The sequence below is a fragment of the Mustela nivalis genome, assembly GCF_964662115.1.
Source record: "Mustela nivalis genome assembly, chromosome: 7".
Taxonomy (NCBI): Eukaryota; Metazoa; Chordata; class Mammalia; order Carnivora; family Mustelidae; genus Mustela; species Mustela nivalis.
The window spans coordinates 8,594,049-8,621,166 of NC_139026.1; the positions used below are offsets into that span (position 1 = coordinate 8,594,049).

General features: G+C 58.0%; 1 protein-coding gene and 1 long non-coding RNA gene across 4 annotated transcripts; one reads left to right on the forward strand and one right to left on the reverse strand.

The window, feature by feature from the left end:
* On the reverse strand, positions 1–26,086 carry SYNGR1 (synaptogyrin 1). 3 transcript variants are annotated; one of them, XM_082740085.1, is made up of 4 exons: positions 25,913–26,086; positions 9,250–9,487; positions 7,877–8,022; positions 1–3,880 (listed from the first exon to the last, which is right to left on the reverse strand). In XM_082740085.1, exons 1-4 carry the CDS (start codon positions 26,009–26,011, stop codon positions 3,659–3,661), a joined length of 705 nt encoding a protein of 234 aa, XP_082596211.1. In that variant the 5' UTR covers positions 26,012–26,086; the 3' UTR covers positions 1–3,658. The 3 variants fall into 3 exon arrangements, with proteins under 3 accessions (XP_082596211.1, XP_082596212.1, XP_082596213.1); XM_082740086.1 differs by having other exon boundaries at positions 1–3,814; positions 25,913–26,081; XM_082740087.1 differs by lacking the exon at positions 1–3,880 and adding an exon at positions 6,080–6,386.
* LOC309869280 lies at positions 25,244–26,714 on the forward strand. The gene is made up of 2 exons (XR_014314093.1): positions 25,244–25,494; positions 26,412–26,714. It is a non-coding gene; the product is annotated as an uncharacterized lncRNA (long non-coding RNA).
* The last annotated feature ends 404 nt before the right edge of the window (positions 26,715–27,118 follow it).

Here is a 27,118-nt window from a genome sequence, read left to right on the forward strand (position 1 = left end):
TCAGCTGGTGGGCTTGTCTTCACTTTATTACTATGTCACCATAAGTCACCACCTTCACTTGGTTCACCACAAATGGACAGATGTCATAATGGAGGGTGTCACGGGGCCACTGGATTCACTCTTGAGACTTAACCAGGTGGTGGGGGAGTCCAGAGTGGGGGCCCAGGATGGGGACCGCCATTCACTGCACACACGCACACACACAGAGATATATTTGTGGAGCCTTATATTATACATCTTATATATAGAAAATATATATATTTATACTATACACAGGCAGTTACGCTGCAGGAGGGCTGGGACACCCAGACAAGGGCTGTGGGCACCAGGGGATGGGGAATGTCACATCAAGGGGCAGCGCTGGGAGATGGCTGGACCAGCCCATCCTCCCACAAACTCTTGGGAGGGGTGCTCCCCCTTCCTGCTCCTTAGAGGATCAAAGGGGTCTTGGGCCAAGGTTGGGGGCCCTCAAGGGGTAACAAGTGGGGGCTCTTGGTTACATGGGGGGAGCCTGATGCTCCCGAGAGTCTCTGAAGATCAAAAATCACAGGCGAGGTTGGAGTAGGGGAACGGATGCCAAATCCTGGGGAATTAGACCCTTGACTGTCACACCCCCAGGTACCAGACGCCACACCCAGGCAGACGGCTCTGGGTGAGTGTTAACTCAGAGGCAGGAGACTGAGGTCCTCAACTTCTCTGTGCATAACTTTGGACAAATGACTGTCTTCTTGGCCTACTCTACCTTCTCTAAGGGTGCTTGCAACTCTAAACTTGTGTGGAACCCAGTTTTCCTGGGCCCACTCTTGTGCTTGGTGGAAGGAGGGAGCCCAAACCCGGCAAGGTTAGGCTGCAGGGGGCAGCCTTCTCCAGAGAAAGGGTTGGAAGCAAGGGAGAGGCTGAGGGAGGCAGCAGGGAGGGGGACAGAGGATACTGTTGGCCCATGAACAGGGGTTCTAAGTTTGGGACCTCCTGGGTGCTGTCCTCAGTTAGTGGAAGAAGCAGGGGGTCCCCAGAAGGGGAGTCAGGAGCCCTGGGTTCCAGCCGAATCCCGCCCTCTCCCCATTTCTCACCTGAACCACTGTTGGGCCCCTGCCAACACCCAGCTTGATGATGGGGTCATGTCTGGGCTGTACCCCAGGTCGAGTGAAGAATGCAAAGTGAGAAGATTCTGCGCCCCTCCCTCGTGGCAGGGGTTCTGTAAAATTCCCCAGTCTGGGGTGGCAGGGACAGTCTAGAAGAAACACCCAGGGGATCAATGAAGCTCAAGTGGTACCCGGCACTCCAGCTCCGTATTACGAGCAGCTGGTTGGTGCCCAGGGAGAATGGGTGAGCAGCACCCTGGGGTCTCCTGGTGTCCATCAGCAGGGGAGCTGTTTGGTAGGGAGCGGGCGCGGGGAAGGGCCTCTCTCAACCTCCAGCATGCATACAGAACCTCACTTTGCCAGAAGCGCACCCACAACCACCCGCGCCCCTTACCTGCTTCTCAAACTTGGTCTGGTACAGGCTCCGCTGCTCGGCCTGGTAAATGCCACCACTCCATCCCATCCCCACTTACGCCACTGGCGGGTTACCAGAGACAGAGCGCCTCCCTCAGATGTGGGAAACTGGAGTCTATGAAGACCAGCTGTTGCTTGGCTGTCTGGGGATCTCTCCTATCACTGCTGCCTCCCCCCCCCCAGGACTTGGAACAGGCTCGAGTTCAGATACCTGCTCCACTGCTAATTTGTTTACACTCCGAGCCTCAGTTTCCCTTTCTGTTGAGTGGGGACAACGATGCTACTTCTCAACCTAGGAGATTCCTCCTCCTTCCCCCATCACCGTGCTAACTGCTGCCCATCCTCCTGGCCCCTCCTAGAGCCCCTCCCGCCCCCGCCCTGGCATCCCTTGGCAAGCACTCGGATAGCACTCTGCCCCCTGGTAGACCCTGGGTACAGTAGTTGGCTTGGGACACATCTCCGGACGGCCAGCTTGCATGTTTTCTGAAACCCTGGCACGAGACAGCTGCTGAGTCAATGGGCAGGTGGGTATGACCTGCCTCTGAGGATTCTTGTGGGGAAATGGGGTGCCAGTGGTAGGAACAGCCAGCATGGTGCCAGGCCACGATACCCCAGTCCTGCTCCCTGGGGCACTGGCCAGTGGATGCGGGGCCCCATGCACCCCCACGCCTCTCTCTCTCCTTTAAGGCCTCCCATCCTTTAAGGTTCAGTGAAGAATCCCTTCCTCCTCCCAATCCTCCTTGTGCCTTTGGAGACACCTGCTACTGTCTCCGAGAGCCCACTGTCTCCCCCAGCCTACCACGCACCAGGGGCTCTCAGCGTTCATCTTGGGAGCAGTTTGATCCATGGCAGCAGCTTGAAGGCTGGCCTTGCGGGTTCCACAGCCCCTGCCCCCTCTCCCCTGCTCCCACAGGGAGATGGTCCTCTCATTGGGCCTTCTGGAAGGCCAGTGGAAGGACTCTCCATGTCCTTGGGTGTTCCAGGCTCCAAGCCCCTGGCTGACCCCGGCTGAGGGACAGATAACACAGTGTCCCAGATCACTTCTGTTTCCTGGGAGGTCACAAGGGCAGGGCAGGGAATCGGGGCACCTGCTGGGTGGCTGGGGCCAAGAAACCCAGGCAGCAAGCCCAGCTCTGCCACTCAGTCACTGTGTCCTTGGGCCGGTCACTCCCCATTCTGGCCTCCTCATCCACCCAGCCCTGGGCAGGGACAATGGTCAGTCCTTTGGGACGCCACAGAGAGGGTGCTAGAGCTCCCTGTGGGGCGCACACAGCATGGAACAGCACATGGGGAAACAAGCGAGTGAGGCGAGCCCGTTGGCCCTCCCACCCCGACTGGAGGCTGGGGGAGGGGCCGTGGGGATGTGGGGAGCAGCGCCTGGAGGCTGGGCTGGCCCACTGTGGGGAGCAGCCAGGCAGAGCAGGCCCTTGGCTTGCAGCAGAATCAGGGTTCTCTCACGGGCTGAGGTCCCCAAGGCCTCCCAGAGTGATAGGAACACTGAGTGGTGGCGCCCCAGGGACGGGGAAGGCAGGGAAGACAGGACACAGCAGGGGCTCTCCGGTCAGGTGGCCTGGGCTTGGGCCCAACTCTATCACTGGCTGCCTGAGTGACCCTGGGCAAGGGACCTTGACTTCTGCAGGCCTCAGTGTTCTCAACCATAAAACGGAGACCACCCCCACGCTCGTAGTAGGGCTGGGTGACAGCCCCCAGTGTCCTCCACACGTCCCCACACACGCCGGAGCCAAACCTTCCTGGCATCATCCCGGGCTTTCACGCCAATTCCCACCTCCGGGAGCAGCGGGGCTCCTCCGCACCTTGTCGTCCCCCTTCCCTGGACCACTGGTCTCTCCCTACCTGTGTCAAGCCCATACGTGACACACAGTAGGCACGTGATGAACGCTCAGTGACACAACGCACGAGTGCAAACGCCCCCCAGCCCCTGCCACACAGCCTTGCACACACGTGGAGACAGACCCCCAACACCTTACCGCCCCATCCCACCGAGCTGCCCTGGACCACAGCAGAACAACGCAGAGGCTGCCAAGGCGCTGGGCAGGGCAGTCTGGGAGGGAGCAAGGGTCTGGGTGTGGGCAGGGGTGAAGGAGGGGAGGGACAGCTGGGACTGGGGCGGGGACAGGCAAGGGGCAGGTGGTCACGGCAGCTCAGTAGCCCTGGGACTGGTAGCCCTGGGGCTCCGTGTCAAAGGCGTTGGCCGGTTGCTGGTAGGTCCCGCCCATGCCGGCGGGGTCGGGCCCGGCGCTGGGCTCCACGTAGGGGGCATAAGGCATGCTGGAGTCCTGGCTGGGGTCCATGTAGTCCTGGGAGAAGAGGGCCGAGTCGGCGCCAATCTGGTACCGCTGGAAGGCCAGCACGGCCTGGCCCGCCTGGTGACGGGCGCCGGCGAGGACGAGGACAGGAGGGAAGGGATGGTTAGGGGACAGACAGACAAGAACAGTGGGTTAGTGGCAGTTAGTTCACGCGACACACGCAATAGGGGTTAAGTACCCTCAAAGCACCAAGGACGAAACTAAGCTTGCCTGGGCGGGTGGGGGAGTCTGTGCTGGCGGCCAGCCCTCAAGAGAGCCAGAGCCACACTGTCCATCTAGCTACAGAAACCTTCAGAAGTCAACCCCCCATGTCCCAGAGGTCACAACGGTCCACCAAACATCCTCCGTGGGGGTAGTGTTAAAGTGGCCCAAAGGCCACAGCATCCTTCTCAAACCGTGTCCTCAGGCATGTTATGTGGAATGGGGAAAACAGGTTCTCGGTGGGAGAGAGAACTGTTGGTATCTCCTAAAAGCCATGCTGTCTCTCTTGCAGCAAAGTGTAAGCATGTGACGAAGTTCTGGCCAGCACGTCACCCCAAGTCCTTTGTCCCACCCTTTGACCTGATGCCTGGAATGCAGATGTGGTAGCTGGAGCTCTAGCTGCCACATGGGACCATGAGGTCCATGAGCCAAACTGGAAGGATGGAAGAGGCCTGGGTTACAGAAGTCCCCTGGAGCCACTAGGCCAGTCCTGCAGTGTCTTCACAGACTTGGGCTGCAATTTACAATTTCACTCGTTGCTGAACCTAATTGTAACTCAAATATTTGATCAAACAAGTTTGGGAACAGAGTGAAATAGTGTCAGGGCCACAGAACTTGTCAGAGCCTTGACTAATGTATGCTGGGATCCCCCAAGGGGAAAACTGGCAAGCAGCATGTGCCAACCTTATCTGACCAACAAAGCCCTTTTCCCACAAGACCTCGTTGGGAACGACTTGTCTACAGCATATGTATGTAGGCGGGAAATTCTTTTTCAATAAAAACTACTGCATTGTTATTAAGGACAATGACATTGACCACAGCAAGCTAGGGAATAAATTAAAAAAAAAAAAAAGTTTTCAGGTTTACATTGAAAGCCTCCTCCAAAGATCTTTCCAGCAGGTAGTCTGTCTGTGATACAAAGAGGCTAATGCCCTAAAACACCCGCTTTTGGGCTGGGTTACAGGGGACCTTGAGGCTTCGTTACAGGAGACCTCATGGCAATTCATGCCAGAAGCCAGACCTGAACACAGAGGTGCTCCTCTTTCCAGGCAAGGGCCCTCTCCAGCTCCTACTCTTTCATCAGCCCCCTGACAAGGCCATAAACCAACGAGGAACCCCAGAGGCCCATTTGGTGAGAGGCAGGGGCTGAAGTGTGCTTGGCATTTTATTCTGGAGCGTTCCAGAAGCCCAGTGACCAGGCACTGACTTTCTTTCGATTTGTGTCACAAGGCAGGGGACCCTGCTGGACTGGGGTGCGAAGGGGACGCTGGGAGTTGTGCACAGAGCCCAGGGACCTGGTGGTGTGCCCGGCCCCTTCCCCAGAGCGGGTGCACTGTTTGCGGCCATCTGCACTTGTATGCCTCTAGTGTTAGGAAGCTCCTTCTCTCTGTGCTTTGCTCTCGGGGCCTGTTTGCTTTAATACCCCCTCAGCTCCTGTAGAGGGTGGAGAGGAAAGTGGTTCCTGCCCAGGGAAGCTGGAGGCTATAAAGAACTGGAGGCCAGAGTCTTTTGGAAGAACAAGGACGTACCCCATGAGAACTGCCCCCAAAGTAGAGATTAGGGAGGTGTCCCTGACTCCTGGGAGAGAATGAATGAATGAATGCATGCATGAAAGAACAAAAGAGCCTACATTTATTGAGCATCTCTGTGCCAGGCCCTGCGTCAGCCTTTGTTTCATCCGCACAACAGCCCTGAGAGGTAGGCCCACTGGGTAGTGGACGGAGGCTCAGAGAGGTGCAGGGGTTTGCCCAGGGTCACACAGCATATGAAAGCAGAGCCAGGCGAGGTGTCCTCTGACGTCCTCGGGCAGGCCCCCCGCACCCCGCTCCTGAGCAGCCAGCCTCCCCGGGGAGTAAGATCAGCCTTCATGCTACCGCGAGGGACAGGCTCTCACAGTGTCCACAGTCGGCACCCCGGCAGCCCGCGTATGAGCCACCTCCTATTCTCTGAGAGCCCCCGGCAGTCTATTTGGGGGAAACTGCAATTTGTTCTCCCCTCCCCAGCCTGTGGGCTCCTAATGCTAAGGACCCCGTCTGATTCATCACCAGGCACAAAACAGCTCAATAAATGTTTACTGAATGAACGGACAAATGAAACATAAAGGAGGCAACAAACAATTAAGTGGAGGGTCGGAACTGGCCTTGCCAGCCAGCATTCCCCTGCCCTGGGGGCCCTGGTATCCTGGCCACACCTGGCAGCAGGCCGCCCCCATGGCCTTGCCACTGGCCATGACCTGGGGCACCCCTTAGCCTCTGGAAGCCGGGCAGGCCTACGGCTGGGCTGAGGCGGGAAACAGTGTGCTGTATTCCTCCTGGAAGGTAAGGTCCTTGAATCTCCGCACGGCCAGGGCTGCGGTCAGGCTCTGCCAGGAGCAGGAGAGAGCAGGGGTGAGGCCAACGGGGATGAGCTGGGAAAGGCAGAAGTGCCAGCAGGGAGGCTGGCGGCAGTGGGCCAGCGGGCTCCTGTCAGTCAGGCTCTTGGATCTGCCCCTAGAAGTCCTGCCAGCCTATCACCCATTCCTCCTCTGTGAACCCCATCCCCATGGCAGGGCTCACTGTTCCAAACACCTCCCTGTAGGGCTGGGTGGGCTGGCTTGTCCCCATACACGGGGCACCTTCTATGGTCTGAGATGCCCTGGGGTCATCTGATTCTTCCTGCCCAGCCCTGGGCATGGTGTGCCCATGGAGGGTGTGGTGTGACACATGGAGGGCTGGTGTGACCACAGCTGGGGAGCTGGGGCCCGAGCCACAGGTGTTCTCCTCCAAACTCTAGCTCCTAATATTGCATGGGGGTCAGGGGGTCCCTAGAGAAAATGGATATTCAAGGCCTCTCATAAGGAGCAGGAAGTCACTCCAGGACAGGGAGGGCTGGCTGCAGCTCGCTTTGCAGGAGGGGCTAGGTGGCCTGTATCTAGCCCCAGGACTCCTGGGAGGCATGGAGGGGAAGGAGCTGTACGCAGGGTAGGGGAACCCTTCCGACGGGGACCTGGGGCCCATGTGACCCAGACATCTGCAGGAAGGAGACGACCGGAGAAGAAATACATCAAGGTGACCTGGAACCGGTGGGAAAGAGGGCCCAGCCTAGGTCTAGAGCTTGCCAAGGGGTGCTGTCTGGCCAGGGGGGCCCAGAGACATGCTTTCTTTGACCTACATAGTAGGCTTTTTTTTTTTTAATTTGAATTAATTTTTAACATATAAAGATCAGATTTCACACAGAAATTCAGATTTCTGTCTTCTCTGGAAAGTGGGAAGACCTGGCCTGTGTGGATCCCCACTCCTGCTTTGGAACACGGGCCGAGGGTGCCCTTCTGGAGAGCACGTACCTGCCACCCGCCCACTCAGAACTTCCCATGTGCTGCCTGCCTCGTGGGCATCTGAGTTTATGAAAACTTCCCACCCCAAATCCAATCGCCTGATTTTACATATGGGAAGACAGAGTCCTGGAAAATTCCAGGCAGCGCCAAGATGTGGCCCAGGTCTCCTGACGCCGAGGCCTGAGCTCCTTCCCTTAGAACTGCAAACCTTGTCTTTCCATCTAGGTTTCTGCTTGTGTTTGTAAAAGGTTATGGTAAACGCCCACGACCCAACTCCCAGAGCATCTGGGAGGGCCTTCCTGATCCCTGGAGGCTGCTCTGCACCAAAGCGAGGGTCTCCCGTCACTGGGGGACTGTCCTCGCTGGCATGGGCAACAGTCTCCTTCCTCAGGAAGCAGCCCCATGCGGGCGTCAAGGACAGATGCAGGGAGCTGTTTGGGCCTTAGGAAGCAGGAGTCCCTGGCTAAGCTTTGAGGCCAAGCAGCCTGGGAGCCTTGACTGGGGTAGGAGGGTGTGTGCTGGGCGAGCAGCGTACTCACCCACGTGAAGATGGAGAAGAAGGAGAAGGTGATGGCGGCTCGGGCAGCATCTGTCCCTTCATTCATTGGGTTGTCCTTCGGCTTGGACACCTGCCACTGGTTGGCCAGGAAGCAGAAGCCCACGAACCAGAGGAAGGCCCAGAAGGCTGGGGTGTTCACCAGGGCCAGGCAGGAGGGTGAGTGGGGAGGGCCAAGGAGGGGTTCAGGAGCACATCTCCCACGCTCCCCCACCCCCAGAGGGAGAGGCGGGGGCAGGGGTGGGCAGAGAAGGGCGCACAGGGAAGGCGAGGCCAGAGCAGGGAGGTCAGTCAGACACGGAGTGGGACAGAGACCACAGAAGGGAGCCAGCCCCGTGGGGACAGCACAGCCACGAGCAGAGCCGGGGAGAGCCAGGGGCGGTGAGGGGAGGGAAGGAGGGAGAGACAGAGAGAAAAGTCAGTCAGCCTGGGTGGGCATTTCTGTCACCTCAGCCACACACAGATTTCCCAGCTGAATCCCCGCCTGGGGACCACCGCCCGCCCCTGCAGCAGTGGGGGAGGGGCAGCGATCTGAACCCCCAGCCCAACCACTGCCCCACAGTGGCCTAACAGGGTAGAGAGAGGAAGAAGAGGCTGGGCAAGGGGGGGCAGCTTGGCTGGCCAGGTCTGAGCACTGACTTCTTCCGTACCCGCAGCCTTATAAAGCCCGAGGTTCGGGCGAGCCCTCTTGATGACAGGCCTGGGGAGTTCAGTAGAGGGAGCCTCGTGGGTGCTCAGAGACTACCCAGGGAGAACCAGAGCTGCTCCGATGAAGCCTGTGTGTGCCAAAGGGCTGGGCTCATAGGCACTGCTGGGGAACCCTGGGGCTCCGTGGAATACAGTTTGAGAACTACTAATTTCATTCTAGCTTCCAGGTCGAAGGGACTGGCCTCACTGCTTACAGCCAGCCAGACTCATCCTGAGAGTCCCAGACTGGGTAATGGCGGGAGGTCGCAGCCAGAGACCTGAGACCACAGCCAAAGTCTCCCTGCCCTTCAACCATAGCACCCAGCGATCAGACTCTCAGAACTCTTGGTGACAGAGGTCGGGGCACCTCTGCCAAAGGCTGTTTCTGGAGGGCAGGGGCATCAGGTCATGTCGGACCCCGACCCTCCCTAGGCCCGGACTGCATACCAGGCTGTCAGGCTTGCCTGATTTCTCACGAGGCTCTACCAAGGGAGAGGGCACAGAAGGGGCCTCTGAAGGGCAGGAAGCCGGGTCCCCTCCCTGCTGCTGCAGCATCTCAGGCCCAGCCCCAGTCCCACCACTCCCTGTTGCCAGCCAGGTGACCCCAAGTCCATCCCCTCAGCTGCTTCATAGCTGAGGAGTGATGGACCCGCGGGGCGGGGGACTCACCTGAGACCCCGATGTCGGACAGGACAGCTTTCTTGCGGTCCTTCACGCTGCTGATCTGCGGGAAGTACACGTCCAAGGCCAGGTAGAGCAGGCAGGTGAGGAAGGCGAGCACGCCCACAGCCACGCCATAGCTGCAGGCGCTGGGGTTGCGGTTGTAGATGCAGAACTTCTCGCCCCCCGAGTTGTTGTTGAGGTAGCCCTCGTTCACGATGGAGCCGAACACCACGATGGAGAACACCTGTGGGGCGGGGGAGGGGCCGGGCCGGGTGTGAGACCCAGGCCCGCCTGACCCAGCACCAGGCCTGGAGGAGGGGAGGCTACTGCCCTCAGCTGCTGCCTGCCCGCACCCCCGTGAGCCCTCTTCACCCCAAACAGCCACAAGGCTGCTGTGAAGCAGGCATTTCAGAGGAGAGGCCCAGAGACGGGAGGGCAACTTGCTTGGGGTCACATGGCGCAGGGGGGGACAATCACTTCCTTCCTCAGCCTCAGACTCTAAGGAGCCTCTGACCACAGATCTGGCGCTACCATCCCACCAGCCAGGTCCTGGGAGGTCTTCCTGGGCCCTGACACCAAGATTCCTCTAGAGCTGGACCTGGCCTCCTAGAACAAGTGGTCTTATGTCCTGGGAGGTGGGCCTGTCAAGCTCCGACCCTAGGCCGACTCCCCTACATGCCCAGCCTAATCTCAAATCATGACCTGAGTCGAAGGCAGACGCTTAACGGACTGAGCTTCCCAGGTGCCCCTAACCCTCCGATTTTTGGTTTTGGCTCGGGTCATGATCTCGGGGTTCTGGGATCAAGCCCCCGTGGCCAGCTCTGCACTCAGCAGGGAGTCTGCAGGGGTTCTTTCCTCTGCCCCTCCCATCACTCGTTCTCTCTCAAATAAATATATTAATTTAAAAAAAAGCAACACCAGTCACAATCCCACCAATTACAGGGCAATCTGTACTCCCCCAAGTGCAGTGCACATGGTACCTCCTTGAACCCAGCAGCCCTCTGTGACGGGTCTACGCAGCAGGTAGACAGCCAGCTAAGATGGCCGCCCTCCGCCCCACGCCGCCTCCCCTCCAGCCCCAACTCCTGGTATTCACAGCCTTGTGCAACCTCCTTCCCTTGAGTGTGGGCTGGGCCTTGTGATTCACTTCGAACCAACAGAATATTGCAAAAAGGGAGAGATAAGATCTCTGTGAGGAGATTACAAAGACTCTGGCTTCCACCTTGCTTGCCCTCTTCTGCCACTCCCTACTTGCTCGCTCTAATGAAGCAGCTGCCACGTTTTGAACCGCCCTGGGGAGAGGCCTACGTGGCATGGAACCGAGGAAGGCCTCCAGCTAACAGTCAACAGGGCCCGGAGCCCCTCAGCTCACAAGGAATCGAGTCCCTGGCTGGCATCGTGTGAGTGAGCTTGAAAATGGAATCACCCTCGGCCTTCAGACACGACCACAGCCCTGGCTGACCCCACGTGGTAACCTGTGAGGGATCCCGAGGCACTGGTCCCTGGCTAAGCGGATTCCTGACATCAGAAACTGGGAAATGACTAGGAAATGAAACTAAGGAACCAAGGAAATAAAACCAGGAAATGAAACTAGGAAATGCCTTTGGCTCAGGTCATGATCACAGGGTCCTGGGATCCCCCTGCTTGGTGGGAAGCCTGCTTCTCCCTCTCCCACTCCCTCTGCTTGTGTTCCCTCTTATGCTGTCTCTCTGTCAAATAAATAAAATCTTAAAAAAAGAGAAGTTCATGCATCTTCCTCCTGCCTCTCACCTCAGAGCCTCAGGTGTGTGGCCTTCAGTGAGCCTGAGGCAGAGGCCAGAAGGATTTTTACTGCCTGTTTTCCACTTCTTTGTGTTTTCCAATTTTTCTAAAAGAAGAAACTAATTTCAGGAACATTTTCATCCTCAGCTAATAGGATGGGCAGTAACTCCGTGCCAGGTGTGGGAAAAAATAAGTATTATTATTTTTTTAATCTCATCTTCCTAAGATGTCTATGCTTTTTTTTTTAAGATTTAATTTATTTATGTGAGAGAGAGTGAGCAAGAGAGAGCAAACATGAGCAGGGGCATAGGGAGAGGGAGAGGGAGACACAGACACCCCGCCCCCACTCCCGGCTGAGCAGGGAGCCCGATGTGGGACTCGATCCTAGGAACTTGGGATCATGACCCGAGCCGAAGGCAGATGTTTAACAACTGAGCCACCTAGGCGTCCCTAAGATGTCCATACTTTACGTGGGTTTTGTAATGTACTGCATCTGTGGAGTAATAATGTATAAAAATGAAGAAATCTACATTTAATGGGAGGAATGATTCAGAAGTTTTTCCTAAAGGAGGGCATGACCAAGAGTGTGGAGACCACTGGTGCCTGGCACTGTGTGTTAGGAAAAATTCGAAACCAAATGTCTGTCGATGGATGAATGGAGAAACAGCCGTGGCATCTCCATATAATGGAATAGTTTTCAGTCATTAAAACAAACAACACAACAGTTCTGACATGGCCATAACTGGATGAACCTTAAAACAAGAGAAAAAAAAGAGGTGATGGAAGTCAAACACTGAAGGTCAATGTTACCTAATTTTGTTTATGTCCTGTATCCTCAACAGGCAAAACAGAGACAAGAAGCAGACCAAGGCGACCAGAGCGGGGAGAACAGGCAGTGATTACTGAATGAGCATGGGGTGTTTTTTTATAGGGACGAAAGGTTCTGAAACTAGACAGAGGTGATCTTTGCACAACATAAATGCCACTGAACTACGTGTTTTAAAATGGTTTATTATGTGCTATGTGGGTTTTTCTGCAATTAAAAAAAAGGAAGGAAGAGGAGACTGTGGGGCTGTGTTCTGGTTCAACCACGACTACCCTGTGGTAGCTTGTGAGCCACACATTTGACAGTCCAGACTCGAGCATGTACACACAGCCAAGGTCCAGCCCTGTGCAGGCATGCCACACATTCTGCGTCCTTAGGATCAACCCACCAGGCACAGAGGGCAATTGGTGCTTCTCCCAATTAGCGGCGGAGGAAAACTGAGCCTTAAACAGCAGGTGGGACTGTTGTCGGCAGAATGGGTTGAACTTGAACCCAAGTCTCTCGATTCTCAGCCCTGCGCTCTTTCCCCCCGGACCAGGCTGACTCTCAGCCTTAGAAGGTGGGCCCTGAGGGATGGGTAGTCTTTCCAGACACCTGAGGGGCCCACGGTGTAACTGAGTGCCACATCTGGCACTCAGGGGCCCAGGAGGGGAGATGCAGGAAGTCTGGACTTCATAGGAATTGTCTAAGGGACAGTCTGGGCAACAAGCAAGGCAGACGCTGGACACCGGGAGACAAAGGCAGGCTCCCACGGCTGGTTGCCAGAGCTGTGCACAGCACCATTTCGGGATTGCCATTCACACAGCCCCTCGGACTTGTGCGCCAAGATAAGTCCACGGTTTCTACCAGGAACCTGCCAGGTCAGGAATCTGAGGCCCAGCTCCGGATGTCACCCACTGTCCCCAATCCAGCAGAATGGAAAAGCCTCTTGATTCAAGGATGCTCCAGACACTGAGGAGTCCCACAGAGCTGCTGGAGTCAAACCCCAGGCCTGTGGCTTATGCTATGTGGCCTCACGTAATGACAACCTCTCTGAGCCTCAGATCCGTCCTCTGCAAAAACTAACCCTCCCTTCAGGGCTAATGGGAGAACTACAAGCAAGCACCCCAAGCAGGGCAGTGCACAAGAGGGGCTTGGCAAGGACTAACTCCCTTCTCCAGAGGCCCCAGGAAAGAAGGAAGAGCACCAGGAAGGTCCTCTTGGGCAGCACTTCCTGAAAGGCTCCACCAGGGGTGGGGACAAGGGTGGACCCCCCGCCAAAAGCAGGCCAGGGGGCCAGGGTGGGGAAGCAGGCGGGCGGAAGCTGGGGCTTTGGGGACAGTAGAGGAGGAACCATTAAGACAGGGCCCTCTTTGGGGAGAGAAGCAGGGAGACCCTGGGGAGGCCAGGAGGCACATGCTGGAGACAGCGTGTCCCCAACAGGGTAAGGAACAAGATCGCAACATCCTCCAGGGAACCGGCGGGGCCCAAGGGCAGCGCAGAGAGAGGAGGCTCTGTGCCAGCTCTGGTCCTCCTCTCCAGCCCACGGCTCCGGCAGGCAGGGCTCTCCATGCTCAGGCCCTTCTTGCAGCTCAAAGTCACCTCAGGCAAGTGATTTGCCTTCTCTGCACCTCAGTCCCCTCATCCGTAAAGCAATGGCGCATTGCGAAGGAAGGAATGAGCTCGTGCACGTGTCGTGGGGGCGTGTCGTGGGGGTGGCGTCCCCAAACGCCAGCCTGATGCTGAACAGCTGGACAGAGACCGAGGCATCGCAGGCGGGGAGCGGAGCACGGACAAGAAGCAGCCAGTTCGGCCGGCCAAGGCGAGGGGAAGCGGGGAAGCCTGTTTCAGGCAGAGCAGGAAAGGCAGAGGCTGCAGGTGGAAGAAGTGACCGAGGAGTGGGGCTGCACAGGTGCATGGGACGGGGAGGGAGGGAGAGCAGGTGCACTTCCGGGGTGGGGGGTGACAAGGCCAGAAGGATCACAGTGGGACATGGTGAGAAGTCACAGCAGGGTGACCAGACCTGTGGGTCACCATCCCCACCCTGCAGCATGAAGGGCCCTAAAGCTGTTCCCCACCGCCTTCCAGACACGATCCAACCTTCCAGGGCTGGTGGTCAGGGCCCTGGGGCCTCAGCTCCCTCCACGGTTCACCAGCCAGTGCCTCCCCACCTTCCCAAGCCCCGCTCCCCTCCCCCATACTATTTCCTCTCTGGACCTGGTTGCTGCCTGCACTGAAGAGTGCAGGGCTAGGGTGAAAGCTGGGAGACCCTCCGGGGGCTAAGCACCCTGGGCTGGCACCGGCAGGGGGTTGGTGGGACGGGGTGGGTGCCGAATGTATGTGGAAGGTAAAGCCTCCAGCATCTGCTGACAGGTATGCCGTGGGGGATGGGAGAAGAGCAAAGGACAGGGGGTTGGGGTTAGGGGTGTGGCTTGATGACCAGTGGGGACACAGATGTGCACACCACATCCCCTGTAGGCCACAGAGCTGGGTTAGGGCACGGAGCCTCACCCAGACCAGGCGGAGAGTCTACACACGGAAAGGTGTTGCCAAGGATACACAACTGCTCCCCTGGGGCCGCCAAACTCCCTCAAGGACCCTGCAAGCCCTGGGTTAACTTCTCCATTTAGCAGCCATTCCTCTACCCCAGTGGGAGAGAGCCCCCCTACGAGCTGGGATGGGCCTCAGGTTTCTGCCCCCCCCCCTCCCCGCGCTCCCGTCCCACTGGGAGGAAGGGGGGGGGCCCCTCAGGAACTGCTAGGTGACTAACATGCATCCTCCTAATTGGAGGAGCCCAGCGTCCGGGGACCTGCCTGGGACCGCGGCTGGTGGGGGCAGCTGCAGACTAAAACCCGAGTCTCTCGGAGCCCCATGCCAGGCTCTGCGTCAGGTCAGGCGGCCTCCAGGGGACTTGCTAAGGCCGGATCTGCAGCGAGAGTACACAGAGCCGCCACCAGCGGCCCGGAAATGAAACCAGAATGAAATTCTACGCTGCTGTGGCTGAACTCTTCCTGACAGGCGGATCAGCGGAAGGGATGGGACTCAGGTCCACAGTGGCAGAACTAGTGCCTCAGAAACAGGACAAGGTGGCGTGGCGGGGGAGGGAGGTGTCCCACAAAGGCCACTGGTCAAGGGAAGGCTCAGGAAATAAACCACCCCTCTGCCTTGAACTAAAGAAAATGCTATAAAAAGAAGGCACCAATGTAAATGGGCCAAGGCTGTTTTTTTGCTGTCTTTATAATCCAATCCTGGGTCTTTTTAAAAATGGATTTTAAAAAAATGGATTCCAGATGGCAGTTGGAACAGAGGTAGGTTGAACTCAGAAAAACAAATCAGGGGTACCTCAGAATTTCAGGATCTTGGGGTACTGGATTCAGAGGCATAGAAATGGAGACCCCAGTCGGGCCAGGACACCCCACCCCCCCATGCCGGCCTCACCACTCCCCCTCCCCCACTTGGCTCAGCCATCCCAGAGGGCCAGGGTTGGCATGGTCACAGGCTGTCTGATAAGTTTGCACCTGCTGTTCCCACTCCCTGAACGCCCTTCCCCACCTTTTTCTTTTTCTTTCTTTTTTTTTTTTTTTTAAAGATTTTATTTATTTATTTGACAGACAGAGAGACAGTGAAAGAGGGAACACAAGCAGGGGGAGTGGAAGAGGGAGAAACAGGCTTCCCGCTGAGCAGGGAGCCCAATGCAGGGCTGGATCCCAGGACCCTGGGGTCATGACCTGAGCCGGAAGGAGGCAGACGCTTAACCACTGAGCCACCCAGGTGCCCCATTCCCCACCTTTTTCATCTTCCAAATAGGAACAAACTCCTTTGATCCTTCACTCTTCAAAACTCTCCTCCACCCGGACCCTGCACACGCTCCTGTTGGGAACTCATTTCTGGGTCTGTCTCCCCCAGGAGACTCTGAGCTAACCCCACAGCTTCTGCAGGGGCTCCGCATCAACTGCGAGGTCCTGACAAAAATCACATCACTTAATCCTCACCAAAACCTTTAAGGAAGGGCGCCTGGGTGGCTCAGCTGGTTAAGCGGCCAATTCTTGATTTTGGCTCAGGTCATGATCTCACCGTCGTGGGATTGAGCCCTGAGTCAGACTCTGAGCTGGATGTGAAGCCTGCTTAAGATTCTCTCTCTCCTTCTCTCTTTGCCCCTCCTTCTCTCTCTGTTTTTAATAGAAATAAAATAAAATAAATTAAAATATTTTTAAAACCTTGAAAGAAAATATAAACCTAAAAACATCTCCACAAATCAGGCTCATTGAGCCCATTTCACAGAGAAGGAAGCTGAGGCGCACCATGCCTAGACTCTAGCGGGCGGCCCATACCGGCTGGCCCACAGCGGCTAAGCAGGGTGCCAGCTCCCAGCCCAAGTCTGCCCCCACTTTCGCCCCATTCCAGAATGTAAGCCAAATCTCTACCTTCAGCTGCTGACCCAACAGTGAATTCCATATCCCAAACTCTAGGACAAGGATGAGTTCCAGGAGGGACACCTGCCCTCGGAGCTGTGTCACCACCCCACAGGGCAAGAGCAGCGGGACCCATTTTACTCCACATCCGCACCCAGAGCAGGCAGGCCGTGTCTGGGCCCCTGCAGGGCATCAGGCTGAGCCGGCTCCAAGGAGAGCTGGGCCAAGCCAGCCTGAGGGCCAGAGGTCGCTGCTGTTTGCTGGGAACTCCCCAGAGGGTGGCCTTAACCATCTTTAGGCACCTGCTGGGTTCCCCCCACCCCCCGAGAAACTGTAGAGAGGAGCTCCTGGGTCCTGCCAGCTGTGAATGGTACTGTCTCACCCTCTACTGGGACATCTTCCCATGTAGCCTTCTGCTCCACGGTCTCTGCTGCCCACCTCCAGGCTGCAACGTTGCCTGGCCCAGGACAGCCACCTCTCCAGCCTCCTCCCCTCTGCCGGTGGCTGCTCCCCCAACCCAACTCTTCCTAGTCCTTCCCAAGTCTGAGGACTGCCTCCCTAGGCAGGTTTTGCGGTCCCCCTTACTTGGGCTGCTGGTTCACATCTGACCTCTCCAGCTCCAGTGACCTCCAGTGACCTCTAGTGCCCCTCCTCCCTCCACACATTGGCTCCCACCCAGGAGCTCAAACCCCAAACCGGGCTCATCCTCAAAGCCCATCCAACGGGGTACTGGGCCTACTGCTTCCTCCTGCCCCCCAGTAACTCAAATTACCCCATGTCCCCCGTGCCAGCCCAGGCCACGACCACCTCCTGCCAGGCGAGATAGCAGCTTCCCAGTCTCTCTGTGTCCTCTCCCGCTCCTGCACCCTCCCCTTTACAGCAGCTGGAGAGAGCCCTTCAGAATTGTCACTGCTCTGCTCTGTCCTGCTCACCTCCACCCCCACAGCGAATCCCTCCCCCACTGCAACCCAGGTCTCCTGCCTTCCTCACAGACTCCTTTCTCACCACTGTCCTCTAGCTCTCCCCCAAGCTCGCTCCTGCCTCAGGGCCTTTGCACTTGGCTGTTCCCTCTGCCTGGAATACCCAGAGACCCCCAGATCTCCCAGGCAGGCTCCTGCTGCTTCCTTCTCAACATCCAAACCTCAGGGCAAGACAAACTACTCAGAGAAACCCTCCAGACCTGACTCCCAGATCTATACTAAGAGTCTGATACTCCACCTCATTTCCTCAATAACATCATTATACACAGATGTCCCTAGTTATTGGTTCATTTGTGGGTGAACATCTCCCTCCTGGGACCCAGAGGGAGGGTCAGGAAAAGCTTAGAGGGGAGAAAACAGCAAATCTGAGAGAGGTAGGGGCACAGGCAGCATGGGAGTCAAGAGAAGGGAGCATTCTCTCCTCAGCACCCCTAGTTTGGGCCTCTGCTTGCATACCTCTGAACATGGGGAGCTCACTCTCTAGTAAGGGGGGGGGCTCCTGCGTCCTCTCCCTTACCCTGAGCTGAACCTGCCTTCCTGTCAGTGTCCATACCAAAGTCCCTGCTCCTGCCCCTGGGCCGCAGGGAAAGACTGCGAGGAAAAAAGGAGCTGTACTTTTGAGGGATGAGTCAGGCTGCCAAGCCCCGCCTCCCCTGTTTCATGGGAGTGGGGCCCTGCCTCCCACGGGGTCATATGAGGAAAATGGCTGAAGCCAACGCAGGAGCACATGACAGGCACCAGGCGGCCACTCTGCTTCCCAGAGAGCCTCGTGTTGAGCCGCAGGGCTGAGGCAGGGTCAGGTCGGGGTGCTCCTAGGGTCCCTTCTCTCCTCCCCTGCCCGGGCACCCTGTTCCGAAGCCTTGGATGTGACCTGCAGGGGATTAGGCCATAATCTTCCGCAAGCTGTCCCTCACATTCTCAGAGGTGGGGGTGGGGAGGGGGCTCTATGGGGCAGGGGCCTGAGCATGCAGACCCTTGTCCCCAAGGCACTGAGAGCTTCAGCCTCCTGTGGCTGTGCAACCAAGGGAGTGGGGGGGGCAGGAGGATCCCCCTCCACCAACAACCTTCTACAGCCCAGGTCCTTCCTCATCCAGGTCCTGCCCCCTCGGAACTTTCTGAGGTCAGGAGGGGAGTGATGCACCCCCCCGGGAAAGTGCTGCGAAGGCCAACCAAGCACCAGGGGCCCTTCCTAGGCAGGATCGCGCTCTGCCCCAGTGGCCCCTGGAGGCAGGCATGGACGGCTCTCCCCATTTTGCAGATGGGGAAACCAAGGCTCTCTGCGGTCTCTCCACTGGTTAAGAAGAACGGGGATAACCTCCCTCCCCGGTCCGTGAGCTCTTCCTCACCTCAGTGCCTGCCTCTGCCCTGCCAGTTCCTACAGGCCTGACAAGGTCCAGTTTCTTCCCCTCTGGGGCAATTCCAGGTCTTCAGAGAGGTAATCTGGTCCCAGGCCCTGCCTCACTTTCTAGAGAAGGAGAAGGACACAAAGGGGTAAATGCCTTCTGCTTTGAGAGTTCTTACAGCTGTTCACAGAGAGCACAAAGGAAGCAGGGAGGAGACAGCAAGCTGGAGGGGGGGGTGCAGATCCTGGAAGTCTTCAAGGAGGAGGCGCTATCTGAGTTGGGCCTTGAAGGCCGAGTGAGAGACCCTGAATAAGGACGGAGGGTGGAGAGAGGAAGGTAGAGCAGCGCAGTTCCGCACCTCGTTTAGCCTTTACAAGACGCCACGCACCATCAAGCTCCAGGGACACAACAGTGACATGACAGACACAGCCTCCCCCCAACCCAGCCTCCTCGCTGACCTGCTGCACCTGTCGGGCTTTACCATGACACTCCTCCTGCCGGGAAGCCCTCCTCCCCGCCTCTCCGCCTGGCTGGCCCCAGCCTTCTCATCTCCACTGTACTGTCCCCTCCCTGTCCCTGACCTCAGCATCTCCTCACTCTGGCTGTGTGCTCATCTCTGTGTTTTTTTACTGGTTTCATCATCACATTTCCCTCCACTGTTTCCCACCATGAGCCCTCGGCAAGGAGCAGGCCCCCAGCAACGCGCTGCGTGTGTGTTAAACGGGAGACGACAGCGTGTGTGTGTCCTGCGGCTGCTGGGTCCCAGGGGAGGATGGATGAGCCTCACAGCTGGCCAGGTTCGGCTGAGACGGTCGTTAATGACCAGCGACCCTGGGTCTGGCAAGAAGGTCACAGACGGCGGAGAGAAGGGGGAGAAAGCCTGAGTGGGGTACAGGTGAGAAACGGACGGAGACCCCTTGGAGACTGTGGCCAGACAGGAGTGAGGGGCTGCAGTGAGGCCGGCTGGGGCCACAGAACCGGAGAGACCGGGGAAGGGTGAGCGCCGGACCCAGGAGGCTGGGGAGGGGGCGGGTGGGTGAGACCCGGAGGAGCTCAGCTGGAAGGGGACAGGGAGCACGGGGCGAGGGCCCAGCCGGAGGGTTGATGGCTCAGAGGTCCCAAGCTCAGAGATGTTGGGGTTAAGAGGTGAACAGAGAGCTGGAGAGACAGGAGCGGGGGAGAGCCGGTGGCTGCTGGAAAGGTGGGCCAGGCGAGAGGGGCTCCGGGCCGTGCGGAGAGCACTGTGGGAGGAGGCGAGGCCGGACGGGAGCAGGATCACAGAAGTGGGCGCCACAGTCACCTGGAAGGAAGGCGGTGGTTGTGCTAGACAGAGCAAGTGTCGGGTGGTGGGCGCCTTCGCGGAATAGGGGGGCAACCTGGGGCTGGCCTAAGAGGAGGGCAGCCAGCCCGGCACGGAAGCCAAAGCTGGGGGAGAATGGTCTAGAGGCAGCCTCGGGAGCCAGGAGGACCATGTCCCGCCTCCAGGCTTGACAGAGGGGGGTATGAGAGAAAGAAGAGCTCTTTTAAGAAGGCTGCCAGGCGAGCAGGGTCGAGGCGGGGAGGCCGGGTTCCTGCAATTTACAATTAGGGATGTTCAGAGCGGGGCCATGTCCGCTCCCACCTGGACTGGGAGCTGGGAGCCCCGGCTTGTTGGGGTTCTAAGTAGTCTGGGCCTGGCAGCCTAGGGCTGCCCCAGCCAAACAGCGACCCACCTTCCCCACGGTCCCCTTCACACCGCCCCCTGCCCCCCACAAGGGAAGCTGAACATAATTCCATTCCTGGAAGGGAGGCGTCCTCCAGACACACAGGGGTATGAGCCGCTGGGCCAGGATCTAATCGACACTCTGCTCACATACTGGGACCGGGGGCCCAGGCCCCCTGCTGCAGGACCCCCACAAGCGTTATGGGGGTGTCGTTCTTGATATCACTTCAAAGACTGACCGGTCCCAAAGTCCCCAACCTGAAGACCACCAGGAGCAAGAGTGGGGGTTCTTTGAGGATAGAAAGGTTGGCAACCACGAGCCCAATTTGACTCTTTTTTCCATCTGACAGGTGGGGAAACTGAGGCCCAGAGGACATAGCATCTTGCTCAAGTCATACCACCAGTCAGGGTCAGAGGGGGTGCAGAACGTGGCCTCAGGCCCCGAGGCTGCAGGCACTTCCCAGCGGCCTGTCCTGCCTCTCCTCCCACCGGACAGCCGGTTCTCCAGGTCTGGCTGCCAAGCGCCGCTCCCTCGCCAGCTCTGCCATCTGCCCTTCCTCTCCTCCTGGTTTTTCCTCCTCTCCGCCCCTCCTCCCCCAGCTTTTGTTCTCCCCCCCACCCCCCCACCGCTCGGGCTTGCCTCACAGCTTCTCAGGAGCAGGGGCAGGGCCCTGCAGGAGCCAGTCATGGGGCTCCCCCCATGTGGCTGGGGACTCCCTGAAGCAGAAGCTGCTGGCCGTGATCCCAGCCCCTCCAGTTAACCTCTCGGGCCTCAGCTTCTCACCTGAAGTGGGGTAACAAAACTCACTTGACCAGGACGCTACAGGCCTAGAAAGAACGGATGTGCGGCAGGCCCTTTAAATATCCATCTTTGCAAAGCTTCAAGTCTGCCCCAAAGCTAATCATTCCAATGGCAGGTCACAGATGAGGTTTGGAGAGGCCAGGATTTTCCAACGTCCTGCTTAGGCAATCCTGCTCCCCACGCCAAGTACCAGGCTCCCCCAGGCTCCCAAGCTCCTGCACTGCCCCTGTGCATGAGGAAATGCCCAAGATGCAAGGCAAGATCCTACCAGCCAACGTCTCCTGAAGACCTCCTTGCCACTGCCTCCTTCCTAGACCTAAGACAGATGGACTAGCCAAAGGTCGGCTACAAGCAGATTAAAAGATAAGGAAGATTCCAAGACTGCTAGTGATAAAGGACAAAGGAGCATGTGATCTACTTCTGGCCGGGCAGCGCTCCCTGAGTTAGTGACCCGGCTGTGCCAGGTGCTTGGAGAGCACAGGCGGGATGAGGCCACCCAATTCCTGTGAGAACACTCGCTCCCAGAACCTTAAGCCCCATCTCCCCCTGGCAGCCACGGGGAACTCTTCTCCATTTGAAATCCCTTTCTGTGACCCGAGGTCTTTGGTGAGCACCCCCTGCCTGCCACCCTAGGGCCCGCTCACAGAGTATGATGGCACTCTCATTCGCACACCGGGGACCCCCAAGAGCTCCCCATCATTTCTAAAGCCCACTCGGACCTCAAGCTTCTGACATTTGCGCCTGCTGCTCCTTCTACCTGCAATGTTCCTTCCCAGCATCTTTATCAGAACCAACTCAGCAGTCACCTCCCCCTGGAAGTCCTCCATATCCCACTCGCAGAGGCAGCTACCCGCTACTGGATTTTCTTCTTGTGGTGTCTCGGGCCTCCTAGGAGTACGTGTCACTGGACTGAGAGTGTCTCTGGTGGGACACACAGGCTGGTACCGGGCAGGGACTTGGCATTTGCGGAATGAATGACTGAATGCCAGAGCTGGCCAGAGGCTCCATCTCCACCTCGGACCCCTTTGCCCCACTCTACACCTCCAGGATTTTGATGCAGGATGGCTAGGGAATCGTGATCTGAACCAGAGGGGGGACGGGGCGGGGGGGTGTCTCATCTCGAAGCTGCTGTGTTTCCAAACCAAGTTCAGCTTTTACTGTCAGTGTTCACTGGGGTGATTGAGGGTGTAGATGAAAACGAGAACCCGTCGAGCCCCCCTGGTGCCATGGCAATGTAGATGGGGGACAACAGGGGGTACACTGAATATGAACCCCACAGACCTCCAGATTGTGCCTTATTTTGTCATTTGGGGGGGGTGATACCCGCCCTACTCACAGAATCCTATTCAGGAAATCAACCCCAGAAACACCAACATCTCAAACACTTTAGCGTTCTGTTTTGCTCCAAATGAACATGAGAACACGAACCACCCTATTCTCCACCAGCACCAATATTCCTTCCCCGCACGGCAGTAGGACCCACTAAAAGTAAAACCGCAAAGGCCACAGAGGAGGGATCCTTTATATAAAATCAGCTAGCTCCCCGCCAGAGCTCCGGGCCCCCACCTGGGCCCAGGACAAAGAAAGGTGTCCCCTGACAGGTCGCAGTCTTGGGTCACCTATGACCTAGCTCAGCCGCCTCAATGAGCTGGTGAGACTGAGGCACAGGGGTGGTCGTAGCTGGTCTGTGGGGCAGCCTTCTCCTGGCCGCCAGCCGGACCGGCCTTGTCTCCCTACAACTGGGGCAGAAGCAGCCCCTCAGAGCTTTCCCTGAACGCTGCCCCACCTCGGCCATCCCCTGCCTCACCCCAGACATGGAAGGTTCTAGTCTGGCTCCTAGTCAGCTGGGCCAGCCAGCTGCCAGCTTCCTCCCCATTTAGCCAAAGCGTTCAAGGCCTGCTGTGCCTAATCACCCTCCTGGGCCTGGGGGCCAATGGGTGGGGAAGGGGGCAGTTGAGGAAGCCAAAGAGAAGGCGCTGGGGGACCCGCTTCCACCCAGGTTCCAGGGTAGATCCGGGTAGGGGGGGGTCCCTCTTTCAGAAACAAATGGCACAAAATCCCCAGCCCACGAGCACACATGGGGTTAGGGCTGTATCCCAGCTGCAAGGGAGGGACCCAGATGTGGTCCTGGATGGAGGGACCAGGTGTCCGGGTTTGTGTGGGACTCACAGAGCTCCCAGGACACAGCACTTTCAGGGCTAAAGCTGGGAAAGTGCCAGCAAACCAGGTTGAACCAGTCGCCCTAGCCCGGAGCTCAGGCTTCCTTAGCTTCAAGGTGAAGTCCACGGCCTCCCTGACCTCTTGGGGCACCATGGAACACTTTGGCCAAGGTCAGGTCTCCAGCTACATCCCTCGCACACTCACGAACGCATTAGAACGTGTCGGCGCACCACACATTTTCCAAAAAACACTGGAAGGCAGGCACTGGGCCTCTCTGAGCGGTGGGATCACACGTGATTTTTTTCCTGATTGTTTTTATCATGGTAAAATAGACAGGACATAAAATATACCATCATCACCATTTTTAGGTACGAGGTGGTATTATGCCTCGTACATTAATATTGTGTGACCATCACAAGTGAGGTTTCTATCTTCCAGATATCAGCAGGCGTTACTTTTATGATCAGAAAAAATATATGTATGTTTTAAAGGTGCCAATGAGCCTCTATCAGCTGTCTCTGCTCACACAAAGGCAGTAAGCACAGCTAGGAGGCCGTTGGGGGTGGGGATTAGATGGGTGCTTGGCCCAGATGACCTTTATCCTGGCCAGTCCTGAAACCCAGGATTCTGACCCCTTCCAGCTTCCAGAGAAGTGATCGATGTGCTTTGGAGACTCCAAGATTTGGGTTCAGATCCTCTGTCTGCTGCTTACTTGCTCAGTAACCTTGGGTCTGAGCCTGCTTCCTCAAGTGATGCAGAAGCCGTAGGGGAATGAGTGGCGGGTAACTGCACGCGGGCCCCCTGCACCCAGCGGCCTCTCCATAGTTACTTTTCCTTCCTCCTTCTCTCTGGGTGTCTCTCTGGCACCCAGACGTGAACAGAGGTAAGCCCTGCTTATCCTTCAAGGCCCAATTTGATATCAAAGGCTTCTCCACGAAGCCTCTCTGATTCCCACGGCAGGGGGTACCCCTCTGCTGGCTCTCACTGCCTCTGCCCGGGGGGTACCTGGCTCCCTTCCCAGTGGGACTTTGTGATCCCTGAGCACTATCGGCTGCATCTGAGTCATGCTGCCTTCCCTAGGCGCCCAGCAGACTTGATGAACCTTTGCTAAATGAAGCCATCACAGGCAGAAGTGTCCCAAGCAGGGAAACTGCCCACACCCCCTCACAAAGCCAGTGGGGCTGGCAAAGGGGAGCAGAGCACACAGCTGGCTCGCCTGATGGGGCAGGTGTGTCCCCCCCACCACCACCACCACCGGAGTTCTGTCTCTGCCAAGGGCCAGTCAGGGTCGCTGGGGAGCTGGAGACTGGCACAGATGAATGAATCCAGTACCACAAACCCTTCTGGATGTGTCCGGGGTGCCAGGCCCACTGCCGGGCCCTATGTAGCCAGTGGGGCTTCCCTGCCCTCAGCAAGCTCCCCATCTTAAGAAGAAAGGGGGTTCTTGTGGTGCCAGGAGGAGGTTTTAACATTTTCAGACAAAGGACAGTTAGCTTCCTTTCTCTCTGGGAGGCCAGAGATAAACACCCAAGCTGTCCCACCCATCAGATCCTAATATTGCCCTGAAAACCCTGAACACTTGAGCACCCTGAGGCTGTGGCTGGCCTTAGGTGTAAGTCCTTTGGGGTCGCTGATAGTGACCCTGGCCAGTGTCTCCAGTCCTAGCCCCCTGTGGGCCCACAGGAATAGGCCCCAGGCCCACAGAGGCACAACCCTCCAGTGAAGGTGTTTGGGCAATGGCCAGCAAACCCTATGGGGGCCAAAGGCACCCACTTTCGCATTGGCCTTCTTCTCCTGGGGTGCTGCCCACACCATCTGACACCCCCCCCCCCCCCGCCCCGTGCTCACTGTCTCTGTCCCATCCTCCTCCCCCAGAGCCCCAGGTCTGAGCAGGGACCCCCCCTACTGCTGGGGGATTCTGACCCGCACCAGGTTGAGGTCCAAACCCCCTCCCCCAACAAGCATTCAGGTGTACTTGGGGGGCAGTCATGGATTCAGGAAATATCAGAGCCCAAGGTAGCTCCTCCCACCTCTCTACAAATCGGGAAACCGAGGCATGAGAGAAGAGTTGCCTCTCCCCACCTCCGAATGTAACTCCTCGTTTCCCATAAACATTTCTTGGGTGGTTCCCGGCCCAAGGTCACGCCGCGAAGGAGAGGCACTTCCCCGGGGGAAGCCAGGTCCCCGGCTCCCGGCGCATCGCTCCATACCTTCCGGGCTAAGCCATCAAACCTGGTTTCCGGCCCTCTCCTCCTTGAACGTCCACCGCAGACGTGGCGTGCACCCGTGAGTTGATCTACGCCCTGATCCACCCCCCCAAAAAAGGCCACCTGAGACCCGGGCTCAATCCCCACCGCCGCTGATCCGCCCGGCGGCAGCGCGCAACCACAGCCGCGAGCTGCATAGCCGCGGCCTGGAGGTCACGGCGATGGGGGGCCGCACGCGAACGGGGACGCCGGGGAGCAAGGGCGCCGGCAGCAGGAGCGGGAGCCCCTCGCCAGCGCTGGGACCCCCGCCCGGGGCCCGGGAAGGAGCGGGGGCGGGGGTGGCGGCCGCCGGCACCCTGTCCGGAAGGCTCCCCGCCGGTTGCGGCACCTTTGCCCGGGGTCCGGCGGGGTTGGGGTCAGTCCGAGCGCGCCGCCGCTGCCCGCGCCCCCACGACACGCCACCCCCGGCGCGGCCGGGCCACCCCAGCCGTCCTTACCCAAGACACGACGCGCAGAATGGTGTGCGGCTGCCGGACCAGGGTGTGGGGGTCGAAGGCGCCCCCGGCTTTGCCCGCTCCGTACGCACCCCCTTCCATCGTGGCTGCACCCGCGCGGTGCCCCCCGCTCGGCGCGCGCCGCCGGCCCTGCGCGTGCGCGGCGCCCCCGCCCCCTCCCCGGCTCGCGCGGCTGGTGTGGTCCAGGGCTCCCGCCAGGGGGCGTCGTGCGCGCTCGTTCTCGGGGGCGCGCGTGCTGCGGACCGGGTGGAGGGCGCGCTCGTCGCTGGCGTGGTGACCTCTCTGCGGAGCGGGGCCAGGGCGGGTGCCGCAAATACAGGACGTCCCCACCCCTGGGCGGTCGCTCTCCTGGGCCGTGCCGTCCCCATCACAGCCCGGCGGTGCCTGAGGCTCTGACTGAAATCGTCTGCGTTATTTGTTTTCTCTCGCTGTCTGTCCCCCAAACTAGTAGGGCAGGGTCCGTGTTTGTTTTCCTAAACAGTAGGTGCCACCAGAAGATTTCTCGAATGAATGGATGGACCACGAATGAATAACCCCTCTCTCCGAGACCTCCGAAGCATCCACCTCTCCAAGGACCTTTCAGTTTCCACCTTGCTTTTAGGTTGACATCACGCCGTGGGCGCCTGTGTCTGCGTATCCCCACCCCCACCCCCCCGCCAGGAGGGGCCCAAGACATCTGGTACAGAGGAGGAGGCTGAGGAAAAGCAAAAAAAAATTTAATGAATGTGTCCTCCCCCCCACTACCCTTTTCCTTAATTCAGTAATTAATTACATCATTATTTGTTCATTGTTTGCTTCTGTTAGTCTGTGGCGCCAATGGCCAGGCACACAGTAGGTGCACAATAAATACACCCTACTCTCCAGAACCGCATTACAATTTGGGCGAGGCCACCAGGTTTCATGGGAACAGGTAGGCTGGAGGAGTGCTAGTTGCAGTGGGAGAACACCTTCCAGGTCTGGCCCTTGAGATGACCTACAGTCCTTAGGGCCTCTCTCCACGGCCCAGGTACCTCCATTGGTTCCAGGATCAGGTTGGACAAGGATATGCTTTGCTGCTGTGTTGTCATTCTGTGACGAAAGGACACAGGTCTGTGCAGAGGAAATGTGTGGTGGGTGTGAGGTCACGTCTTAGAAATATCACCTTGGCAAATGTCCATTGTAGGCTGTTTACCGAAGGTTTATTCTGTG

Coding starts and splice junctions, on each gene's coding strand:
- SYNGR1 (XM_082740085.1), bottom strand. CDS start 26,011: ATGGAAGGGGGTGCGTACGGAGCGGGCAAAGCCGGGGGCGCCTTCGAC. Junction 9,488..25,912: donor TTCTGCGCGTCGTGTCTTGG/GTAAGGACGGCT, acceptor CCCGCCCCACAG/GTGTTCTCCATCGTGGTGTT. Junction 3,881..7,876: donor TCTTCTCCATCTTCACGTGG/GTGAGTACGCTG, acceptor GCCCGTCACCAG/GCGGGCCAGGCCGTGCTGGC.